The 24,927-nt window shown below is 39.2% G+C and overlaps 1 protein-coding gene across 3 annotated transcripts in view; it reads right to left on the bottom strand.

Annotated features, from left to right (window-relative positions):
• SRGAP1 (SLIT-ROBO Rho GTPase activating protein 1) overlaps positions 1-24,927 on the bottom strand; it is a 145,099-nt gene that overhangs the window by 36,444 nt on the left and 83,728 nt on the right. For all 3 annotated transcript variants that reach the window (XM_040061513.2, XM_040061514.2, XM_040061515.2), the window contains exons 5-11: positions 15,443-15,625; positions 14,925-15,053; positions 7,803-8,024; positions 6,906-7,007; positions 5,032-5,229; positions 4,828-4,912; positions 561-588 (exon numbers count right to left, since the gene is read on the bottom strand). In XM_040061513.2, coding sequence (XP_039917447.1) covers positions 561-588; positions 4,828-4,912; positions 5,032-5,229; positions 6,906-7,007; positions 7,803-8,024; positions 14,925-15,053; positions 15,443-15,625 — 947 coding nt within the window. The remainder of the gene's footprint in view (positions 1-560; positions 589-4,827; positions 4,913-5,031; positions 5,230-6,905; positions 7,008-7,802; positions 8,025-14,924; positions 15,054-15,442; positions 15,626-24,927) is intronic.

Below are 24,927 nucleotides of genomic sequence, written 5' to 3'. Positions count from 1 at the left end.
CAACTGAAAAAGTGCGTGCAGCCCAAAGCTGGGAGATCTAACCCTGAATCCTTTCTCTTCTGTGCATATATAGAGCCATTTGAGTATGGAACACATGGGTGCTGGGGGAGGCAGGTATTCGTGTCCGGTTATCAAAGACACAACCCACTGCCCATTGACCTTCCTATCAGCCTCTTTTAAACTGCGTATCCTGACCAAGTGAATTACAAATATGAGAGGAAAGGTATCTCTGACAATTGAAAAATGTTTCTTTTTGAGCACTGAAGTGCTCCCTGCAACTTCCAAATTTGATGTGTGATTCACAAACATTTTTAAGGATCTCCCAGCTTGTCCCACCCTTGACACTGGCCAAAGCAGCTCACAAAAATGAGGAAGATGAACGGTCTGATCCTTTACTCATCAGCATGCTGAAACAGAAATGCTTAATGTTAAAACACATAGGGTCTGTACACAATTTATGTAATAACAGCAACAAGCCTTACAAAGTTGTTCTAAAATTTGTAGATTCTAAGATCATGCCTATTTTTTAACTCTAAACCAAGCCAGATAAAAGATCTTACCTTGTTGTCATGTATTCAGCCCTGTGACCTACAAAGTTCAATAAACAGGAAACAATGATTTGTAGGTTTTAGGTTGAAATTCTTATATCTAAATTACACTTAGCAAACTATTTTTAGCCCTAGCTTGCATTCTACCAGCAAAAGATACACAACTATACAACAAGCAGGGCACTGTAGTTACCCACTATGTCCACAGTTCCACTTAAAATACAGACACGACCCATGTTATGGAACAGCTTTTAAGAAGCCTGCCCAAAGATATAGAGCCACTTGATACCGTGAATAATTTTAAGTAAAATTCCAAACAATGTCTATTGTTGGTGCTCATATGTTTCAGTGGCTAAATCAGTATGGAAATAGAGCTGTGCCAAGATTAGATTACATCTCCCCCTGCGCCTTGTGCCTAAACCTGTTCAGTGCTGAAAATGCAGGGCTCTAGACATGAGTAGTTATTAAAAGACTCCTTACTCTCTTTTCTCGGTGTATTGCAGGAAGAAAGTACAACACTATCACTGAGAAACACCACAGAGAACTGCAGGAAATTGTAAAGAAAATATCATATTCCAGAAAGGCTCCTTTGCAGATCATCAGACCAGTAAATCAGGCATGACTGACTCATCATAATGAAAAGCAAAATAATGAAACAGGACAAAGATCATGGTAAGGTAAGTTCCAATGAGCCCAGCACTGCCAAAAGGAGATTGTGCTCTATTAATTTATTAAAAATCTTTGAACACGTCAGTAAAATACTGGATAACAAAGAATCAGTTCAACTAATTTACTTAAGCTTTCAAAGGCCACTGATAATTTTCTTCACAGGAGGTGACTAAAACCAAACAGCCATGGACAGAGTGGCAAAATATTCTCACTGATCAAAAACTAGCAAAGAAAAGGGAAACTCAGCGCACTTATATTGGTCTTTTTTCATCATGGTAAAAAATGTAACAGCCATTTACTCAAGCCTTCCCATTAGGACCATTTATGCAATCCATAAGTTATTTATTAATATCTTGAGAGATCACAGCAGCTAAGGAGGCAGAGCACTGTGCAGATGACTGAAATACTTTTGTATCAAATCATGACAAAATTATGAAGCCTTTTAAAGGGGTCAAGTGACACACAGTGCAAACAAAATTCACTATTAACAGCTTCAAGTAAGGTATTAGGGAAGGATTAAACACCCATGCCAGTGAACAGAACCATGGATATGACCTTTGAAAATTGCTCTGAGCTTCACTTGGGCTAGGTCTAAGTACACTTCCCAATTTGAAAGTGACACCAAACCAGCTTTTCAGACTCCAGGAAGAATGAATAACAGTGACATGAAAAACATAGTATCATGTGCCAGTGTTCAGCTGCATGCAAAATACTGCATAGTACTGAAGACCCGAGTCTGAAAATGTATTTTGCTAGTACTAGAAAAGTGTGGATGTCCTCAAAGCGGCACAAAGAGAAAGCTCTGGGAACAATCTCTGACAGTAAGACATGTGAATCTTGTTGGCATCTATTTTAGACAGGTGAAAAAGAGAGATAAAGGAAGAGCATGAATAATAACCTATGACAGAAAAAGAGTAAGCCAGGGACTTCTCCCTACTCAGGTTAAAAAGGGAAATTCACTGAGACTAAGAATCCCAGTAAGACATGTTAGTAAAACAGAAGATGTTACAAATACTGTGCCTGGGGGATTTTAAACACATCTTTTATATTCAACAGATTAGGGCAAAAGGTCTCTGGGCCTTAAGAGCAATTTTTTCTACAACTCCTTGTTTTCCTTCTTGCATTTCCCTTCGCTTTGTCAATTTCCTCTTTCAATAGGTGAGCCTTTGGATCAGGACTAATATGAGCATCAGCATGCTTCCTCTGTTTAGTATCAATTTCATCTGAGCATTTCTTATTTACTTTCCAAGTCTGTAGATGCAGATTCAGCACAGAGCACTTCATCTATCTTCCCTGTGCAGATCATGAATATGTATCTGCTTTGTTCATAAACAGCAAGACTCTAGTAGGCAGGTGATGAACCAGAACAGAAGCCAAATGGTGTCAACATTGTGGACACCAGATGGGAACCTGGATCTATTCAGCCTACATCCTTACACTGTATAGTTTTGAATAAAAGCAAGAAAGAGTGCCAAAGGAAAACTAGCAGTTGAAACAACCCTCTCCTTCTGCCTAGCTTTATTTAACACAGCACAGTGTTATTTGTCTGCAGTCCTGCTGGCATGAAAGTTTCCAGAAAAGGCAGTTTGAGGAGAGCAAGGGAGCAGCTCACATCCTACAAATTAATTTCTGTATTAGCTACAGTAGTAACATTCATAACTCCTGTAACTCGAGCCTTTCAATCCTCCCCATTCAAGAAACTTTCAGAATCCAGGTCCTCCATCCCAGGCAAGGGCATTTTAATGCAGGACAGACCTCAACTGAAGGGGGTACTAGAACTTTTTAACCTGTAAAAATGATGGCTTTCTCTCCAAATATCAGCTTTGAATGTAAATGTGTATGTCTGAGGTACCATGTATGTGCCATGCTGTGGTGTTGGGACAACAAATATGTGCAAAACCATTGTGGGCAACACAGATTAACTATGTGGGGGTTACAGATGGTGTGTAGAAGTGAACTCTTCAAACAGAATAGTCCAAGCATGCCTCAGCATGGCAGAATGGCCCAGAGCCTAATGGCAATTTATCACTTAGGTCACCCTGCTGAGAAGTTTTTCTTTAGGTTTCCTTTCAAACAATTCTTTCCTCACTTTTTTCCAGCAGATTCTGTTGCCTTTTTTTCTCTCTCCCTTTCACTGTATTTTTCCAAATACATTTTCAATGAGCTTCCAGAAGAAAAATGTCCTCGTTTTTTGACTAGTCAGCTGCACACTGTTTTGTGTGAATAAACTGCTCACCACACACATTCAAGATAAAAATCTATTAAATGAAAACTTCCATGAGAAAGAAGATAACACAGGTAGCTGTCTAAAAACAGCCATCATCTTCTACAGTTCAGTTTTGAAAGAAAATGCTGCTTATATTCCACCCCCAACCTCAGTCACTCCCTGGACAAGGGGCTTTGTTTGGGTTATAGCCACTGAATTGCTCATAGCTGTTCAGGCACCTCCATGGGATTTGGGGACCTGGGCTTTTGTATTAAAAGCAAGAAAAGATGTGATTAACAACAGATACTTGGCAGTAAAAAGAAGATAAGTTGACACATCTTTTAGAGTCATTATTTTAGCAAACAGGTTTCCTTTCTTGAGTCTAAACTTTAAATCACAGTCTTTAACCTCCCGGAGAGGATTTTTATTCTTTTTGGTGTAATCTCACTTCCTCTCAAGTCTGTTGCACTCTGTGTGTCTAGTCTTCAAGTTTTGTACTGCAATTCCCCTTTTCCCTTCAGTGCATGAGGAAGTGTCTGTTTGGAAGGCTGTTAAGAGGCTGGAGCTTTGGAGTGTGTGATTCATTACTGCCTTAATTCAGCATTACTTCATTTGATCTTCTGTTGACTTGGTTCAGATTTTCAGATGTACTTTTTAAAAACTGTGGAGAGCATTCAGGACAATGGATAATTCTCTGCTACTGTAATTCATAAGGGAATAATTTTATGTGCAATAATGATAATAAACAGGTATAGAGCTATTCATGTAGGTTTCATTCACTTAAGTTTACAATATGCAGATATTTCATAAAAAATAACAATAAATTAAGTCTCTAAGAAACTCACTACTGACATTAGTGAGGTCAGGATTTCACCTTTTACCTTTGATAAATGCTCCACTGAGTTCTTAGGCTGCAAGAAGGACATTAGTGCTCATGTGATAGAAATGCTGTACTAGTGAGTCCATTGTACCAGATGCATCCCTGGTAGTTCTGTATGCTTTAAAAAGACCACTCTCCCCCAGGTCTTAAAAAAACCCCTCAAGTCAACAGAAACTGTTAGGATGTAGAAGCAGTATATTTGTCACAGCTCTTAAATCAACCTGAAGACTGTGTCACTCTCCTTTCAGACAGGAGATTTTTTCATTCAGTAGTTCTGTTGCCCAATAGAGTAATTTGTCTAAACATCCGTGCAGTGGAAATAATTATGTGTTGAAGAAAAAAACCCAATTTACTCTGTGTACTCTTACTACTGCACCCAAACTGTGACTGGTAAAAATCAAATCTATGTCTACTCAACAATTAAGCTCTAGATTTTGTAATTTTTTTCCCTGAGTATCTTTGGCATTTCAGTAGGTTCACCGTATAGTTTGGAATCACTTTTCAGTTTATTGTGGGATATTTACCTTCTCCGAGTGTCCTCTGCAGCAAGTCATGTTTTGCTTGAAGTTTTGTGATGAGATTGCTACCTTCCAGATATTCTCTGAATTTCTGTAGAGATGCAGATGAAGCCATTATTATGCGTGACATATAAATTTCAGGAATTTCTGGATAATGTTTACTTCAGGTGCTTGGCCTGCATCACATGAATGAGGACGCAACCAACATACCATGAAATAGAACTGCTCTGTTTCCTGCTGGTTAGCTCTTCTTTTTGCAATGCTAGGCTTACTCAGGTATGTCTCAGAGACTGTTGACTTCACAGACTCTGTTGAGCGACTGTGCTGGAAACACTCTGACACATCGTAATCTTCAATGGTGACCATATCTTGTATTGTCTGTAGGGTAGCCTCTGTTGTTTTCTTAACCTGGTATTGAAAAGCAGAGTTTGCCAAATGTCAGATAAATATACAGAGGAACAGGTTAGAAGGGAAGCTCATTACTCACAGGAACTCCCTGGGACACTCCCCCAAACAAACTGGTGTGTAAATGTGAAAAGTTAGGTGTCCTATAACAGATATCTATGTAACAGGTATCCTACCTAGTTCTCTGCTTTACCATGGTCTAACCCACAAACACACAACTCTTGCGTTGGCTTTGTAGCGCACTCAAGCATTTGTTTGAAATTAGAATTGAAATGTGACATGATTTGATTAAGGTCCCTAAGCTGGGAGGCAACAGAGATGATACACTACTCTGGAGGGTCAGCTCTCCTAAATGTGGCCAAGGCTGTATATTGAACACGTACATCTAGGGATCTAGATCTGGCCAGAACAATGAGATCTTCCAAGAAAAAAATCTGTGACCCCGTACTGCGCAGTGCTATGAGGGGCACAGTGATGTTTAGCCTGTGCAGGTGTTTAGATGGTTTAGATGCAGAAGCTGCTGACAGAGAGGGTTTGAGAAAGAAAAATTTACACCAGACTCCCAGCCCTTCCAATGACCCATGGTGCACCACTGCTCATAGTGGAAATCCAGGCATGGACGCTGTAGACAAGGTATGAAGTTTCCACAGTGCAATAAAGTAACTGGTAAGATTTACAAGGATGTGATTTACTTCCCAATTTGCCTTCAGATGGAGTCTCTAGTAGGGTCAACCAAGTCATAGACACTTTACACACAACTCCAAATATAGGCAAATATCCCTTCCATGCCTGCCAAACATGATTTCTTCCCCTATGCCCTTGCACTTAATTTCAGTGAAAAAAAATAATCTTTTTCCTTCCATCCTTGTAACCTTAGAGACTTTCTGAATGCAAGTAGTTGTTTGGTTTTGGTTTTTTTGGTGTTGGTTTTTTTTTTTTTTTTTTGGTTTTTTGGTTTTTTTTTTTTTTTTTGTACAGTCTCATGGACATAAATTCTTTGTTCTGGACATTCAACCTACAAACTAGAATGAAGAAACTACATGAAGAAATCAAATTATTTCTATGCTTTCCTTTAGGAACAGATACTCATTTAAACTGAAAGATGTTAACATTGCATTAGCTGTGATAAAAGTGCATTTTATTTCCACTGCCAGAGCAGGGGAAAGAGAACAGCATAGTTTTTTCCATATTTTACAAAAATAGGCATTTTATTTTGCTAGGTGAGCTGTTCCCATCATAGGCATTCATTAGTCATGTTTATAAATAGCTGTAACTGAGAGCATAAGAGATCTTGCCCGAGTTACCACAAAAGACAGTTCAAATTCCTTTGTACTACAGAAGTAGCAAGTGGAGGACTGGAAAGTGGGTGGTCACAGAAGACAATAACTGTTCTCAGTGGCTTTCTGTCACAAGAATTTAAAAATATGTGCTTTAACAAGTTTACACTGAAGCATCTGCAAAATGTGGAACTCTGTAATGTGAACAAAAGGACAGGTAAAAGACAAAATATTTCCAAAACTCTGTAAAGCAAGTGATCTACCTTAGCAGATGTGTCAGTATTTAATTTTTAAAATTACAGCCACTTATACATATTGGAGCCACTTCAGGTCCTTTACATGCTTCTGGCACCTGCCTGAAAATTATGTTCAATACTTATCCCTTGTAGACATAGGTCTTACCTCCTCATTTTCAATTTTGAGTGTAGCCAATCGTGACTGTAGTTGTTGATACCTAAGCATAAGCTCTGCTTGCACAGGTTGCTGGGCAGTGACCTGGCAAACCTAACAAAGAATCAAGAAAAAGCTGTAAGATGCAAGTAATTAAAAAAACAGTCAGTAGTCTTTGGTTGCTCTTCTTAAAACTAGGTGAATTCCTACGAAAACTATTAAAACTTAATAAAGCAGACAATAAAATGTTCCCATCTAAATCTAAAGTATTTATGTATTATAAGGTGTGGAAGTATGTGCTACAGCTTATGAATAAAGAACACAGCCTTTTTGTATGTCTTTTTGTTGCTTTTTGTTGCTTTTGTATCACACAGAAACACAAACCCTGGAGTTACCTTGGAAAAAAAAGATGTACAAGGGTGATTTTGAATTCTGTTTTGCTACTGGCCTGTGGTATAGCAGAACAGGGCACAGCTGGGGTACCTAGTATGCTCAAAATCTCCAGATGATAAAATGGGGGAAGAAGAAGTGGAAAAGGCTGCATTGCAGCATGAATAATTTGGAGCCAGCTCTGTAGCTGCTCTCAAATAGCATCCACAAACTCTGTTATGAGTGATGCAGGTAGTAAAGACAAAGTCACCGCTTACACCGGTGCTGGACTGAGCATGGGTTGGCCAGCAAATTTATAGCAATGTCCTTATGAGTGATACAGAATATAGGAACAGTTAACAGTTTTTATATGAGAATTTTGAAGCGACAGTGCTGCAAGCTTTGCAAAATGTTATTGCTGATCCACTGACTTTCAGGTAGCTTTTATCAAACTATTCATAAAAGGGTTTGGTAAATTATAAATTCTCTATCCTGGTACACAGAAACAGTCACTGTGGGGATACATGTCAATGTACAGACCTCATCACCCATATGAGATTGGAACTCAAATTTCATTGGTGGACAAAAAGCAGTGGGGTACATTTCCATGAATCTCTGCTTGTCACTGCGTGGCTCCAAGCTGTCAACTGCATTTTCAATGATGTCTAATCCCTCATGCCTGGAAGTTTCAAGGTTATACTCTGCAGAAAGGTATGTTCTTAGGGCTCTGTTCAGACTAGCATGGTATCCAAGATCACAACACTAAAAAAACAACAAAGGGAAAAGAAAACAAATTTAAAAGGAGGAACGCCGCTCTAATATCACAAACCTGAAACCGTCACTAAAATTTTCTGTCCTGAATTTTTTTTTTATCTTTGAAGTATTTAACACAATATCTTGTAAATTAAAATACACTACTGAGGTCAAGACAGTAAGTATTTAGTATCCTCAATCTGTTGCAAAGATTAATGGACAGTTTTAGAAAAGAGATCAAGTGTACAAGTGTGACAGTCTGCTTATCAGATACAGAAGTGCAGGCAGTGTATTTATATCAGTAAAGTCTGGGACTCCACACACAAGTGGGCTTTTCAGTACCAATAGCATCTGTAAGCTCTGAATCACCTATCTAAAAACACCCTAACATAACTATCATCTGAGTTAATGACAGCAGCAAAGTGAACTTGAAGCAATTCCTGCTTGCCATGCCTGTGCCCAAACAAAAACCTCCACAAATACTTTGAGCGTAAGGAATACATCTAAAATGCTTTTTGATACAACATGAAGGGTTTAACATATTTTCCTTTAATCATGAGAATGTATTTAATGTAGACACCTTATTTCCCATGCTCATACAGAGCCAGCAATGTACATCACGTTACTAAATGCAGAAAGTAATAATTTATGTCTTTTTTTTCCTATGAAATGGAATGTAATTGAAACCTAATTGGTAAAACATAAAGTTGTGTTTGTTCTTGAATTTTAAACATCCTCAGCTTGCATTATTCATGTTTTGTTAATATTTTAGAGAACAGCTGAATATACTTAAGAGATGTCACAGCAGTAGCATATCAACTGATTGTTTCCCTACACCGTACAGTAAATACCCTCCGTTTCTGCTCAGGGAGCCTCCAGGTAAGGGGAGATCTCACCTCCACAGTGGCACATCAGCTCGCTAACAGCTGCAGACTAAGCAATGCTCTTTATTCAAACGGGTGAGATCTGCCCCAGCCAGAGGCCAAGGCCTGGCCAGAGCAGTCAGAGCGCCCCGCTGTAGGGCACCCCTCCGTCCCCAGCCACTCCTCCTCGCTGCGCCCCCAGCCCGGAGTCACCCATCCCTGCAGGACTCGCAGCGTAACTGCGGAGCCGGAGCCGGGTCAAGAAGCAATCTCAATTCAGTCCACTGTACCCTACAAGCACTGTTTATATGAGTACCTCCTTCACAGCTATTACAAAGCCCACAGGACTCATGGGATCACATTCTCCTCCCTTTCCTCTCACTTATTTGAAAAAGGAGAGAAATAGGAGAGAGGGAGACAGACACACAGTTGTACACGCTATACAGGAAAGAGCTTTCAACCTATTTACCATGCCAAAACCCGTGTGTAGAAGGGAACCAAACACTTCACTGAGGAATAAAAGGGAATGAAACAATTGACACCTTGACTTAGGTGTGGTAATGACTTGTGATGAAGCTCCTCTCTGAAATCTAACAGAGAGCTGTTTTATTTAAAAAAAGCTTCCAGAAAGACTTTTTCACTCCTAGCAAGTACTCCAGGTAGTGACTGCAGACAGGACAGTGGCTCTCCAAAAAACCAGATGCTGAACCATTCAAAGAAAATGAAAATTATGTCATGTTCAATTAAACACACATATGTTAACCTCTCTCTTTTGCATTTATAAAATGGAAACTTGTGTTACACTTACTAAAACAGCCCCTCAACTTTTATACTAAAGTGCATCCATATTTCAAAGAACACCGGCCTCAAAAATACCATTTCTAAAAGGAAAAGTCTCTTGGTGTTTTTCTCTTGTTCTATGTCAAATCAGATCTCATATTTAATTCACTATCTTGGATGAAAAAGACAGACTAAAAGTCCTGATAAGAAAGTGAATTGGGACAGCTGTTTTATTTCATGTGCATTAGTTTCAGAGAGACCTCATGGAAGATTAAACTGAAAAGGAATTAGAAATAGAGGGCAATGCCAGGTTTAGCATTGCCAACTAACCACGTGTTATAAAACTACAGCCTGAATTTTGGCTCTAGTGGATTAATCCGAGTATTACTAGAAAGCTTATTGATTTACAATTAGAGCTGTGTGGGTTTCTGATGCAGCTTTTTTCATGCTGGAATACAAGATTCCAGCCTTTATGCTGTGACAAAACTTCATTGTTTAACCCTTAATCTACTCAGTCACTATCACCATGATCATCTTTGGCAAGTGATAACAGCTGAAAGAGGCAACAAACACGAGGCAACAGAGAGAGGATTTTTCAAGTGAAGCCGTGTATCCTGCCAGGCTAAGACATTTTCTTGCAATGTCAATGCCAGCAGAGAAAACAAAAAATTAAATGCAGATCCTGAATGTATGCCTTATCACAAGTGTTTCTTTGACTGGAATTAAAAACACCTGAATTTAAAATTTTGCTTCAATTACTTATGTAAAAATAGAATTTGTATTAGGGAAGTTATTTTTTAAAAGCAAAACTAAACACTCAGATATCACAACTCTTACTTCTGCCAGGCCATAGCCCACTTTCCCCAGAATCTGGAGACACAGATCATAACTGGGAAACAGCTCTGTCATAGTATCTTGGCTACCCAGAAAGAAATGTGCTGCTTTAATCTGCGGAAAAGACGGTTTAGAAAAGAGCGTTGTCTTTACACAAACACACGCACATGTATTTACACGATTTTCAGGAAAAATCTGTACATTTATGGGAAGACTCCTACAGTTCAAGTGAGTGACCACACTGTTAGCCAAAATAAATCGAGTCTTAGAGGGTCACTAGTCAGCACAGCGAGGGTCCAGCCGGGCTGGTTATCTACCCACGGATCTGCTCCCTATCTATGGGCCAGAGAGATGAGATGTCACTTGCTCCAGTAAGACATCAAGATGAAAAATAACAGAAGGAAGTCAGAGACTAGGAGTTTGTTTGCATTCATAGACTTTTGGTTGGGCAAAGTGAAGGGGGATGAGGATATGTGTGAAAAATTAATTTTGTAATTTGCATTTTATTCTTATTTGAAATTAAATCTGAAGCAGTCTCAAGAGCATTTACTGCCTTTATCGTACCCCAGAGTATATTTAGGCTTGAATAAAACAAACTGCAGTGCTTAGCACAGAGCTTCAACCAAACCAAATTGCTGTTACTTAATTTTGTTTCAGGAATAGTAATAAAATTCTAATGTCAATGGAGAGAGGAATTCATAAAAAAAGACCTAATCTCTGAATAAGTCACTTTCAAAGCATTCTGTTACACAGACATCCACATTCAAATCAAAGGGATCTAAGGGTACAAACCATATTTATGAGGACTTATGTAATAAAAACTGTGAGCTGCGCACACTTTACCCTAGTTTTAAACTTGGCTTTATGAATGATTAATAAAGAACCTTTACAGAATAAATTAAGTTCACAATAGTTAAATGTTCCTTAACTTCTTAACGATCCAAAGCATGCATACTGCAATTAGAGATTCAGAAACTCCACTTCAAGAAAGACCAACACATTAATATTTTATTTCAGCAGCAGAACTACAGTAAAGTTGTTTTGATTACCATTTCCTAGTATTTATCTTCAGATCATAAAAATGCATGGTAAGTCTGAAGAAAGGTCCTTACCCTCCTCTTATAAGGAGATAAATTTAATGAAGTAAATAAGTAAAAGTATGTGCTATATGGACAGATGCTGGCATTAACAATCAGATCAGTGTATATAATCTGTTGTTTCTCTGAAACTCAAAATCTTAAAAAAAATTCTACATACTAGGTAAAGCTTATTTAATTCAGCTAATCTTTACTGTTTTTCACAGGTACAAATAAAGAAAATAACTAATTCTGTACTGCACTCGAACTAGATCCCACTCTAGTCAGCAGAGAAGAAATATATAACAGAAAATTCAAATTCCTCTAGTACAATATGCAGAGGACAGAAATACATTGTGCATATCAAATCCTGTTTATCTCTCTGCTTTTTGAAAATGTTGGTCTCATCCCTCAGCACACTAAATGCATTAAATCATCCAGCTAAGGCTCCAGCAATATTTTTATACTGCTTTTATCACAAGAGCTTAAAATGAGCAACACATCAAAATTTTAAGTCAGAAGCCCTGAGCTCTGTTAATGAAATGACAGAGTTGAACAGTTCAGACTTGAGTTCAGATGGGGAACAGTAATTTAGGATTTTCCATATAAGCCTCATAAACAGAAAATGCAGTGGAATACAAATGAAAAATAGGTTTTTCTGTTTTTTGTTGTTGTGATGTTGTTTTTTTTATTGTAAAAATGAGTAGTTCCAATATCCTCCCCAGTACATTATTGCATGTATTTATCCAGTTTTCATTATACATATTTTTCACTAACATAGGAAAACATTCCATTTCATTTATGGGCAAAACCAACAGCTTGGGGAGATCTATATTCTTCCATGTTAACTGGAATTCAGACACAGAGGAGAGGTAATACCCTTCTGTACAGGCAATGAGAGAGAGCTTAGGGAAGCAAATTAAGTCAGGCAAGCAAAGTGGGACAAAATAGAGAGGGCAAAGAATGAAATTGCCACCACTGCTCTGAAAACTCCAAATTGTACCATGACATTAACAGATTTACAGAATGAGATAGTCTGTACTGCTGCAACATATGGCCACTGGGAATGTCTCGCATTCCAAGGATGTAACTCCAAAACCTTGCCAAGATGCTTGCATTTACAAAAAAGAGTTTCTTTTGTCAAGTGGCAAACACTCTGTCTAAATACCAATGCTTTCACAGCATATTCTGATTAAATACAAATGTCTTAAACTTCATTTAAACAAGCTCACAATTGGATTAAATTAGCTCTGAAGCAAATTCTGGTTGCACATGTTTACAGCCAACTCTTACAAAACAATGATGCAAAGGGCAGCTAGACTTTCCATTTAAATTCCTTAGGGAAGAGTAATTTCTCAAGCCATTTTGCCAAAAGAATGTTATTGTGTACATTGGTCCATGGCTTTCAAAAGGACAGGCAGAGTAGACACAGTTTTTCTGCATTACTAAATATTGCAGATATTTTTATTAAAGTGTGTATTTTTATTAAAGACTAGCAGTTAGGAAGCTCTAGTCTTCATGGTTGTAGAAATACCTTCACATACACTAACTCCAATGAATGTTGGCTCTGTCTGTGTATGGACAGAAGGCTTCACTTCTCCTCCCCTCAAAATTCTTTGTAAAGCTCCAGGCTTTTGGTTCCTCCCCTCAGTTTTCACTGCTACAGGAACCTCTGTGGACATCACTGAAGTGGGTAAGAATCAGATGCATTTTCCAACCTGATAAAGTTTTGACCAAGTAGAAACACACACTGGAGACATTCTCTGAGAAATGTGAATTCTGAAAGGGAAGGCAGGAGAGGTGACAAAATGAGCATCTATCCAGCTTCTGAAGGGCTGAGGGTGCTGGAAACAAAAAGAAGGTATCTTTCCTTCCTTCCAGAATCCAAGAAGAATTCATGAATCACACATGTATGCCCTAACTCCTGACCAAAAATCTGTCATCCTTTAAGAAGTAGCAGAAAAGTAATTTGTTAGGTAGGACCAGCTTCTCATTTGGGGGCTAGCCCAGCAGGTACATGGCTTGTCCTTTGTCTTCTGCCCTAATCATCCACCTATAGGTCCTGGTAAATGCCTTCATTGCCTGGGCAGCCTAGATGGCTGGAGCAGGTTGTGCAAGAGGATGGATACAGATTAGACAAGGACAGGCCACAGAATAAACCAGAAGAAATCAGGAGTAAACATGCAGTAGCAACTAGGAAAGGAATAAAAGAGATGTTGAAATAGAGAGAGAGAAAAATACTGAAAACACAAAAAGGATTCATTGTCATCTTTCATAGGAAAGCAAGAAAGAAATGAAGCAAAACCATTCAAAAAGGAAAAGTTTTAACAAAATCAGGCAAGATTTTATATATTACAGAAAAACTAGAAATGACAAAGAAAACTATCAGTATTTAGAAGACATATAATAAAACATGTATATGCAGCTATTTTAGTCCATTAATCTCAAGAAGGCATTTTTCCCTTTCTCTGAGAAGTCTTCCTTCTCCAGCTCAGTAGAAATGAGACACATCTTGTCAAATTCTGTATTAACTTATTCTATATTAGAAAACAGAGCTGTATATGAATGTTATTTACTACTGCAAGTAACATATGTTACTGTTGCAGTAGCAAGCATATTCAAATAGCTAGAATTTTAGTCCCCCTAAGCTATTTAAACCTACATAGCTAGTGAATGAATGTTCTGGGGCTTGTGTTTGCTGTCTCTGTATTTTCTCTATCACATAAAAAGTCAGCATACAAAGAGGGTGGGATGTGGTATGGGTGCCGGATGCTCTCTCTGCATCATGTCAAAATGTCAGTAATACAGGAGACTAAATGCTGGCACAAGTCAACATTAGTGTATAACCTCATTCTTCTCGGATGATCTCATACAAACAACTTACTGAAAATAAGTAACAAGTGTGTTGACAGTATAGAGTACGGGATTGATTCTGTTCTTCAAACTGCATGAAGTAAGAGTAAGAAGCCACTGTATGTATGAGTCCATGACTAAATGAATGAAACTAAAGAATTTTGAAAACGTGGAAGAATTAAATACCATTAGATGACCACTTAAGAGGTTTATCTTGTAAAAAATATTTCTATCCCAGAGATCATACGTAATGTAAATGTTGTATTTTCTACTGACACACGGGGAGCAAAACACAATGTTCGAACTTTAAAGGAATAGGTTCAGCATCTTACTGGCACTTTATTTTGTGGAAATAAGGGAAAAATTTCTGATTGTAGCATACAACATCATAAACAGCAAGCGTACTGTAGGCAATCCATATTACTAATACAGGCCCTTTGAAACTGAAAGTAAGTATTATTCCTGAACAGAATAAACATAAATACAGATATGCCAATACTTACATCGATTAAATCCGAAAGGTCGTGAATATAATACTTGAAAACAGAAGCATTAGTTGCTTCAAGGGTGAGCAGGTATTCATTACGGGCCTTAATAGATTTCAGCTTGTTTTCAGAGTATTTTGCTTGACGCTAGGAAAGACATTGCATATTAATGTATTTTAATTGCTTCATTTTTGGTATGCAGCAGAAATGGTAACAATTCAAGCACACATTCCTAGTAACAAGGAAAAATCTTAATTTCCAGCCTGTTATATCTACAACAATTATAATACAAAGTGAAAATGTAGTATTTTGTTTCGAACGTGACAAACTTTAAAGTAAGAATTATACTGGGAATGAAGCATTCCCCTCTCTGAACTCAAATTATGTCAAGTTATCTATAACCCCCTGCTAGTTTATTATGGGTACCTTGCTTAATTTTAGTTCCCAGCTGGATGTCTCTGTCTAATATCATGCCAAAGAATGTCAGAAATGCACTGAATTTATTTCAAATGAAGCTAAATAAAAGGACTATTTACTTTTTCCTTCATTTTTTCAATCTTTTTCACAGAGCTCCGTCTCTGGTGCCTTTCTTCTAGTCGAATATGAAAAACAGGGTCTCCTGACCTCCCAATCTGTTTTTCTTCTTGCTTCTCTGCCTCCTTCAGTTTGCTTTCTGCACTGATGCTCTCTGCATGATACATGTGGTATGTTTTCATGACCTGCAAAAGGCAAGAGTCAAAGGAGAATTGGAGAAAATGAAAATACAAAGGTATCTACAGAAAAATCACAGGGTCTTTGAGCAAAATTTTGACTTAAAAACTTGGATCTTGGGTAAGTTTCTTTGCCTGTGGAGATTGAGGACTTTTGGTTGCATTTTTCTTTCCTGATTTATTTAACAGTATTCCAAATAGGGATTTTTTTTCCTTCATTTCTTTGATAGGAAAGAGCAAAAGCCATTCTTATTAAATTTCAGTATTCTTGTCTTCAAGTGAAAATCTAAAATAATGAACAACAAAACTAAATCTGCATCAGTACCAAATCTATATAATTGTCTTCTGGGCTAAGTCCAATAGCTTGGCTGTGGACACTGAATGTTTGAAAGCAGAAGGATCCCTTCAGCACTGAGAAAAGGGGAAGGAAGGAGAGGGAATGGGAAGCTTTGGCCTGGGAGCAAATCCCCAGATTGCTGGATGGCTGTCCAGGGCCTGGAAAGTGTCAGCCCACTGCACAGCCAGCAGACTGAGCCAATGTAAAACCAGATGAGAACTGAAGAAGGAGCTGCCTGATATGTAAGTGGTGAAAAAGTTTTCCCCATAGACCCAAAGGTATGTTTCCTCTACACATGTGCTGGGTCTGCAGAATGAGAGAGCTTGGGTTGCCAGTATGCAAATACATGCTTGCACAGGCCACAAAGAGGTTTAGCCCAGTCCTCCTCCCTTTCTCCTTAAAGCATGAAAAACCTCAGCCTGAATGCTGTGTGGTGGACAGCAATCAATCACAAACCCCACCTCTGCTGGGTAGGGCTGTCTCTGCCCATTTCCACCGAAGGAAGTATCTTTCTGCTTTCCCCAGTCTTTTGTTGTTGTTCATTTCTTTGTGCTGTTGTCTTAAGTTCAGAGCACTGAACAAAGCAGGAAGGCATCCTCAGGCAGCCAGAGGCCTCCTCTCTTCTTCTAAAGGGTGCCAGAGCTCTCACCAGCAGATATTATGTTTGGGTGGAGGCCATGCAAACCATTCACATCTGGAAGGGCATGGAGGCAGGAAGAATCAAACCAGCTGCTTGTGTGACCCATGGAGGAGACAGACAGTTTTGGGAAGCTGCCTTGAAATATTCCTTAAGGAGAGAGTCCTTTTTGTAACTGAGTAGTTAGGCCAGCCTAAGGAGCATCCACAGAGCAGCAAAGCAGGGAACACTACAGCTAGATATTGCAAATTCACTACAGCACATCTTAGCATGGATCAACACAAACCAACTGCACACCATCCCAGTGGGTGGCTGAACTGATGCTTATTTCAAGTCTTGGGCAACAGAAAGACACTTTCAGAGAGATGCACTTTTGCAAAACAATGTACAACAATGTTATACACCATAACCGTGTATGCCACTACTTAAGACTGATGCCACTGACATCAAAAATGAAACAGGCAACTCTTCACCAGTTTTAGTAAGGTAAAACAGCTGGAGACAAGCACTGAAAAGTGGTCCTGTTTTTATTTTAAGAAACACATGCCTACAGCTCCGAGGCAAAAACAACCAAAGTGCCTGAAGCAGGACTTAGTGTTATTGCTGCTCTTCCTCTATAGCACACTGTGCTCCAAGACCCAAGCAAAGTGCAGAGCTCCCTGCCCAAACACTGCCTACACCCACTGGGAACAGCCGCTGCGCCAGCAGTTCACGCCTGCATGGATGAGGCAGAAAAACCCCCAGAGATGGGCAAAGCTGGGTAAGGAAGAGAAGGCAACCCCACAGGGCTGAGGGATACAGGGTTCCCAGTTAAACCAAATAGCATGTTCAGTCTCCTAGATCCTGCACTGTTCCAAAAGCACTCCTAAAGTTGTCGATAATTCAGGGAGCTCCCAGGGAGCTTAACTCATATAGCCACATGGAAACAAAAGAAATACTGCAAAGAGAAGAAATGGACTTTTAAAAGAAATTTTTTATGTAATAAAACAGAGAAGCACAGAAAGTGATATGGCTCTTATTAAAAATGACAGGGAAAGGAAATTAAAAGCAAGGTTGTGCCCTTTTCTTTTGGCCTTTCTATTAAAATCTTTTAATGTGTTTCTTTACATAAGGCTAGATGTGCGTGCTTTTATTTTTTATCTTTTCTTCTGTGTCACCTCTAGAGACTTTTATGGTGGGACAAGACTAACTCATGTGTCTTAACGCCTAGAAAAGTTACTTTTTTTTGGACTCTGCCTGCAGAGGGAACTATGGGCCCTGATGGAATTAACCCAAGAATCATCCAAGAGCTGGCTGATGACACCACAAAACCACTCTCAGTTTTTAAGCAATCTTGGGAATTGGCAAAGTGCAGGCTGACTGGGAGCTGGCAAATGTTGCCCCGGTTTTCAAGAAGGGCAAGAAGGAGCACCCTGGAAACTAAACATCTGTCAATCACACTTTAGTGCCTGGTAAAGCTATGAAGAAGATTATTCTGGGAGGTATTGAATAACACCTGCAAGACAACACTGGTCATAGCCGGCACAGCTTCACGAGAGGGAAGTCCTGTTGATCAAACTTGATTTCCTTTTATGGCAAGGTAACCCACCTAGTTACCAAGGGAAGCCAGTCAATGTAATCTTGGATTTCAGTAGATCTTTCAGTACTGTCTCTCAGAGTATCCTTCTGGATAAAATGCCCAGCACACAGCTGGATAAACACATCATGCGATAGGTGAGCAACTGGCCCACTGGTTGGGCACAGTTACAGTGAATGGGGTGACATCAGGCTGGTGACCTGTCACTGGTGGGCTTCTGAAGGGCTATCTTAGGTCCTGTGGTCTTCATCTTCATTAATGACTTGGATCCATGACTAGAAGGGACACTAAGCAAGTTCACAGGTGATACAAAACTGGGAGGAGCTGCTGACTCCCTCCAAAGCAGGGAGGCCCTGCAGAGAGACCTTGACAAATTGAGAGAACTGGGCAATCACCAACCTCCTGAAGTCCATCAAAGGAAAGGTGTTGGGACTCCGCACCTGAGATGGGGCAACCCCGGACAAATGGACAGACTGCGGAATGAGAGACTGGAGGGCACTGCCATGGAAAGGGACCTGGGGGTCCTGGTCAAGGGAAAGCTGAATATGAGTCAGCAATGTCCTAGCAGCCAGGAGGGCCACCCATGTCCTGGGATGCATCAGGCACAGCATCGCCAGCCAGGCAAGTGAGGGGACAGCCTCTCCTCGAGTATTGTGTGCCGTTTTGGGAGCCACAATAGAAGAGGGATATAAAGCTAATGGAGAGTGCTCAAAGGAGGGCAACAAAGATGGTGAAGAGCCTTGAGGGGAAGCTGTATGAGGAGTGCCTGAGGTCACTTGGTCTGTTAAGCCTGGAGAACAGGAGACTGAGGGGAGAGGCCATTGCAGTCTGCAACTTCCTCGTAAGGGGCAGACACTGATTTCTCCTCTGTGGTGACCAGTGACAGGTCCCAAGGGAATGGCCTGAAGTTGTCATGGGAAGTTTAAGTTGGATATTAGAAAAAGGTTCTTCACTATGAAGATGGCTGGGCACTGGAAAAGACTCCCCAGAGGTGTGGTTACAGCACCAAGCCCTGCCCGAGTTCAAGAAGTGTTTGGACAACACTTTTAGGCACAGGGTGTCACTTTTGGGGATAGTCTTACACAGGGCCAGGAGCTGGATTCAATGATCCTTGTGGATCCATTCCAACTCAGCATATTCCGTGATTCTGTATCAAATATATCTCAGAGATTTCTAAAACCGCATCTCAAAGCACCTAAGGAGTTATTTTGCTTGCCAAAAGCAGTAAGCATTGACGTTTTTAAACAGACTAATAGAGTAGGCATAAATGTCCTTCTGCAGTGGCTGACACCTCAGCTTGCCTCATTGAAAGAGGCACTCCTTGAAGGAGTACAAGCCTATCACTGTACTCACCAATGTCTCCACGCTGACTCCACTAGCTTCACATCACCAAGGGGTATTTCTTCCTCTCACTGCTTGCTTACAGCACATGCTACCAAATCCAGAGTGTCTCACTCTACACTGATTGAAAGGCAAGTTTTGTGGGAGAACTACATGGAACTCCTAGCCTTCATGGGGAACCAAGACATCTACTTGAAATCCATGTTCTTACAACAAACTCTGCACAAGTTCTTGGTACAAACTGTTTCCTAAATAACTAAAATTTAAAAAGAAACTAACTCCCTGTATTCACAGGGCTGGACATCAGTCAGTCCAATCCGAGCCTTGCTGGCTTAGGAATCAATATAGACTCTATAAAGAGCAGTGATCAGCCTGTGCACATTGATTCCTGTCCAGTTTGCTATGTTGATAACACTGCTTATGTCGTGCTCTAGTGACATCATTATTTTGCAAGCCTTTGGGGAAAACTTTTCCAGGATTTTGCTTTCAGCCTTTTTCATGATGTGTCAATGCTTTTTTAAGAGCTGATATTGCAGCAGCTGAACTTAATTTGAGAAAGCATTAGAGAGACACGTATGGAAAAATAAATGGGAACAAACTAGGGAGTTGGCTTCCAAGTATATCAGTGCATACTTCCTCAACAAATGAGCTTAGAATTTGCAGGCTAAGTTGCATACATGATTCCTTCTGCTAACACTATGTGATCTTTTTGCCTTGGAGTTTTTAAGACTTGGAGTTTTTAAGAGTTAGGCATTGCTAAAAACAGCAACAGGCTTTCCTAAATACACTTATTGTATGAAAAGTTCTGAGATTTGTAGGCCTCTGATCTGTGAATAAGCAACAGATTCACAGATCTGTTACTCAAACTATGGATCTCATGAAACAAGTAATAATGGTTCTCAAATGTCCACCAAACAGTTGAACTGACAGACCATCCTGTGAGAGTATCCACCACTGAACTGACTTTAGTCTCCAAAGTGCTTATTGATCAACCATCATGTATGCAGTGAAAAAAGAGAGCAAGGTTGTCATTTTGCAGATGCTCAACTGTCATAGTGATATTTGCCACATTCTCCACTGTAGTGAACAAGCATTGTTAAATGAACACTAGTACCTTTCTAAAATTAAATATTGAGTTTATCTCCTATTAATTTAGCAGGTTTGTTCTGTAAAATGTGATGTAAAATATATACTTCTGTCAGATGACTGTTAGACTACAAGCAGATGAAAAAGATTATGCTACCCTATGTACTCTCACATTTGTAGGTGACAGACTGTTCACTTAGTAGTATAAACATCTCAATTTGTGTGCCAAAGTTTCAGCATCATTTGTAAGAGATCAGCAAATAGGCTTAAGGCAGAAGATAGTATTTATCACAAGGAATGGCACACTAGAGTACACCCTCAGATAATTATTTTATTTAACCCCACAGTTGTCATCCTGTGGGGTTAAATCCATCAACAAGACAGTAATTAGTGCTTTGGGCTATAAGTGAAGAGTGTTCCCATAGCAGGGGACTGGCTTTCCTATTCTACACGCATACTTCTTATTGAGAAAACTCAAACCAAGGCAAGACTGAAAGCTAAAGAGCTAAAATATATTGAAATTACTGTGTTAACATTTATTTTATTTTTATAATAAAATTGCATAATTAAGAGCTTTTTCATAGAGTTTCTCAGGAAATAGGAATTTCCTGGAACAGTTGCTCATCCCCAGTGCATTTATCATGTTTGAATTGTTTTAAAATTGTCTCCACTAAGAGAGCTCTTCTCAGAAGGTGGAGTTGCAAGGGTTTAATTAAACTGGGTTAGTTAGTGCTCTGAACAAGAAATAAGTAAAATCTTACGCCAATTTTACCACAGTGGCCTCTAGCAGTTAAGCAGGCTCAGTATGAGCTGTTGTCAGCATCCTGTTCACTCACCTCCAAGCCAAACTCTGATGTGGTTTTATGAATTGTTACTTATATATTACTATCAATACAGGATTACTCATTTCACCTTCTCAGATCTCCGACATGCCACGGTAAACTGAATTTAACTTTTTAAAGAGAATTCAGATTCTGTGTTATTTCAAAGGAAAAAAGAAAATCTGGACGCAACTACCTTGAGAAATTAAATAGCCAAGATTTTTAAAGATTAAGATAAATCAATGGAAAATGCAAGTGGCACAGTAGCCCTCCAAGTTGCCTTGGACTGTCCTTTTCCATTTTTCTGAGAGCTTTACATTTGCATTGCTTGTGAAATGTGTGATGCCAGTAGGATTAATTTGGAAAGCCAAGTGGGAGACATGAAGATACACTTTTATGACGTACATCACTTTTCTCCACCATTTGCCCTCAGCCTTATTATTGGAACAGCTCTGTACTTTTGGCAAACTTATGACCTTTCTGACATCTTTAGAGGACATTTATGAATATGTTCTGACCTCTAAATAAGTCCAGTGAAGACCTCTCTCCAATACAAGACAAGAGTCTGCCTACCTTCTGTTTTCTGTCATTTCCCATCACTCAGATACTATTGCTATATACTAATACTTGATCTGACAAGGCAAGGTATTTTAGCTTCCCAGAGAAACAGAAGAAGAATTTGACTGGGGAGTTTTCTATGTTGTCAAGATGATTTATTGTCAATAATCTGTTGTCTCTTGAAGTCAACATGTAAGAAGATTTCTAAATAATTCAGTTCATAAAAAAATACAACCAAACATCTCCCAAGCTTTCAGTCTGACCAACTTTTCTTCCTGTAAATGCCACGAAAAACTCCTATCTGTGACCCCACACAACTAACAGCTCCCCTTTCCCCATCCCCCCTCACTCAAAAGGTACACCTCATTGTACTTTCTATAGCTTATATTTTTATCTAAAACATGTGACTGATTCCTGGCCTGTGCTGGCTGAAGGTGTGGTAAGGAGAGGAGTAAGAGAGGAGTAAGAGAAGAGAGGAGTAAGAGAGGAGTAAGAGAGGAGTAAGAGAGGAGTAAGAGAGGAGTAAGAGAGGAGTAAGAGAGGAGTAAGAGAGGAGTAAGAGAGGAGTGCAGCTGCTGGGATGCTGCAGACCTGAAAACACCAACTGGCACAGCCATGGAGAAACCAGGCATAGTTATTAAGTACTTACCAGTCATAATTTACTGAACTTGCAAAGATACGGAACGAAGCTTAGCTATTCAATTGTTTTTAGAATGTTTTCAGTCCTAATTTTAAAATCTATGCATAAAAAACTGAAAATTGAAAATACAGAGTTTTAAAATGCATTTTTATTAGTCATCAAACATGTAGAAAACCTATGTAATGTAACATTTAAAAAACCCTTTACATAGAAAAGATGGAAAATTAGAAACTAAGGTTTCCCTTCAAAATTCTGATTATTCCAGCAAAATAAGCCTACTTTGTTCTGAGAACACCTTCTGAAGTTGTGGTTCTGTGGATCACCTGCTTCTGTTTTAATTTTTTCAACAAAGCTGTACATGATGTGTAGTTTTAATGCGGGCAGCACAAGCCAAAGGCCTTAATTTACAGACCTTTGTTGTAAGATAAGGCATGATGATAAGAAATAACCAGATTATTAAACCTTCTTCATCCATACTAAAAGCTCTGATACTTGCCCCTTACTCAAAGACTTCAGAAGTATTTAAATTCCAATATGACATCACATTTTAAGTTATACTTCATGAAGGCACCCTTCCTTCCAAAGAAACAGAACTAAGTAGTAAGGACAGACTTCAGTATTAGTATATTATTCACATATTGGAAATTAATTTGCTTTTTTTTGGACACAATGATTTATCTCACAATAGTAAGACTGGGGTTTTGCTGTTGTTGTTTTAACTTTCCCCCCCTCTATAAATCATGGGGCAAACAAGAAGATGACATCTCCTTTTTGTGACTGAGAAATGTCGCTGCTGGAGATTAAAACTGTCAATCTGATAAGGCCACTATGATCTTATTCTGTACACAGTAAATGTCATAAAGAATTAAAAACCTGTGCATGAGGTCCCCATCTGCCTAGATACTGTTCCATCTTTATGTACAAGAGCAGATATAATACACAGATATGATGATGACCTTTCTATACATGCAAGAAGTGAAACAGATGCTACTCTGCACCATATTGTCACTTTATTATGTGTGAGCTTTATTTAGCTAAATGTGGACATGTACAGCTGACCAAGCCCTTTGCAATCAATGAAAAGCTGGACAATGAAGTTAACAGTACAGATCACTTAATCCGAAGCAGATTCTTGCATCTGATTAAAGGGGTCTCATCTGCCCATACTAGATTTCCAGGGACTTTAACTAGAACCCAGATAGCATGCTAAGATATTTGTTATCTACACTGCAGATGTCTGAAAATCAGGTGAAGTAAATTCCGTCCCAAGAAGGCATCTTGCAGCAGTAGCCTGATTCAAACTGTTGACAAATTCAGAATTTTTAGAGCATAAAAAATATTCCCATTTTAAAAAAATAAATCTTAAATTCTGAGAAAGGAATTAGCACACACTGGAAACCATAATATGGAAGTTAACACCTGATTAAATCTGATGGTTATCAGTGTTAAGACACAGCACTAGTGTGAAGAAGAAGAGTGAAAATACCGAAGTCCAATCTTGCAGATTTTCACTACTTCAGAAAATATTTCAACACATGCGTCACTATTTCCCTACCCTGGGAGCACAGGCACTAATCCCAAGCCTCGACAGACACCGGAGTTATGCAACTGTTTAATTGCAACAAGACTGTATCTTCAGGGCGTATTCAGCACTGAAGTCCCACTTGTGCCACGGCTCCTGCAGTCGCTGATCCCCTGCAGCTGTGTGCATTTTCTGCGGCTATCACTGCTTTGCAGAAGCTGATCCCAGAACACTTCACTGACTACAGGCCTCAGCCAAGAAGGCTTTGCAGTATCACATCCTAACAAAATCGTGCTGGTTTCAGACAAAAAAACCCCAAAGAAAACAAACAAAAAAATAGCGGCGGTTTAGCGAGGCTTTGGAAACCGCTGTCCATAACAACTCAAAAGAAGTCAGGGCAGAAAGACAACTAATTTCCTTTGGATCTCCTTTTTGCCACTTAAGTTGTTCTTGAGTTCAAATGTTCTTCAACATATCCACTGATGGCTGCACAATTTTCCCTAGGTCTAAAGAAAAATCATCAAGATGCACAAAAGTAATGTTTGAGCTCTGCCTGTGGAGAAGTGACCGCTGATAGCTTCCTAAACTTCCTAAACTTCACAAATGTTTTCTTAATATCCATATTGTAAGTTCTTTTTTATGGTCGTCCGAATCTTGAGGACAGAGCTGTCTAGAGATTTTATGCAGGATACTGGAGCATATATGCTTCAGTTCTTCCAGAGTGAAAAAGAGAATTTAAATGTACAACTTCCTTAACAAGCAGGAATCAACAGGCTTTTACAAAAGATGCATA

This window comes from Hirundo rustica, chromosome 4, assembly GCF_015227805.2.
Source record: "Hirundo rustica isolate bHirRus1 chromosome 4, bHirRus1.pri.v3, whole genome shotgun sequence".
Taxonomy (NCBI): Eukaryota; Metazoa; Chordata; class Aves; order Passeriformes; family Hirundinidae; genus Hirundo; species Hirundo rustica.
Note: the sequence above shows the minus strand (reverse complement) of the source record. Positions and strands in the feature narration are given on the sequence as shown.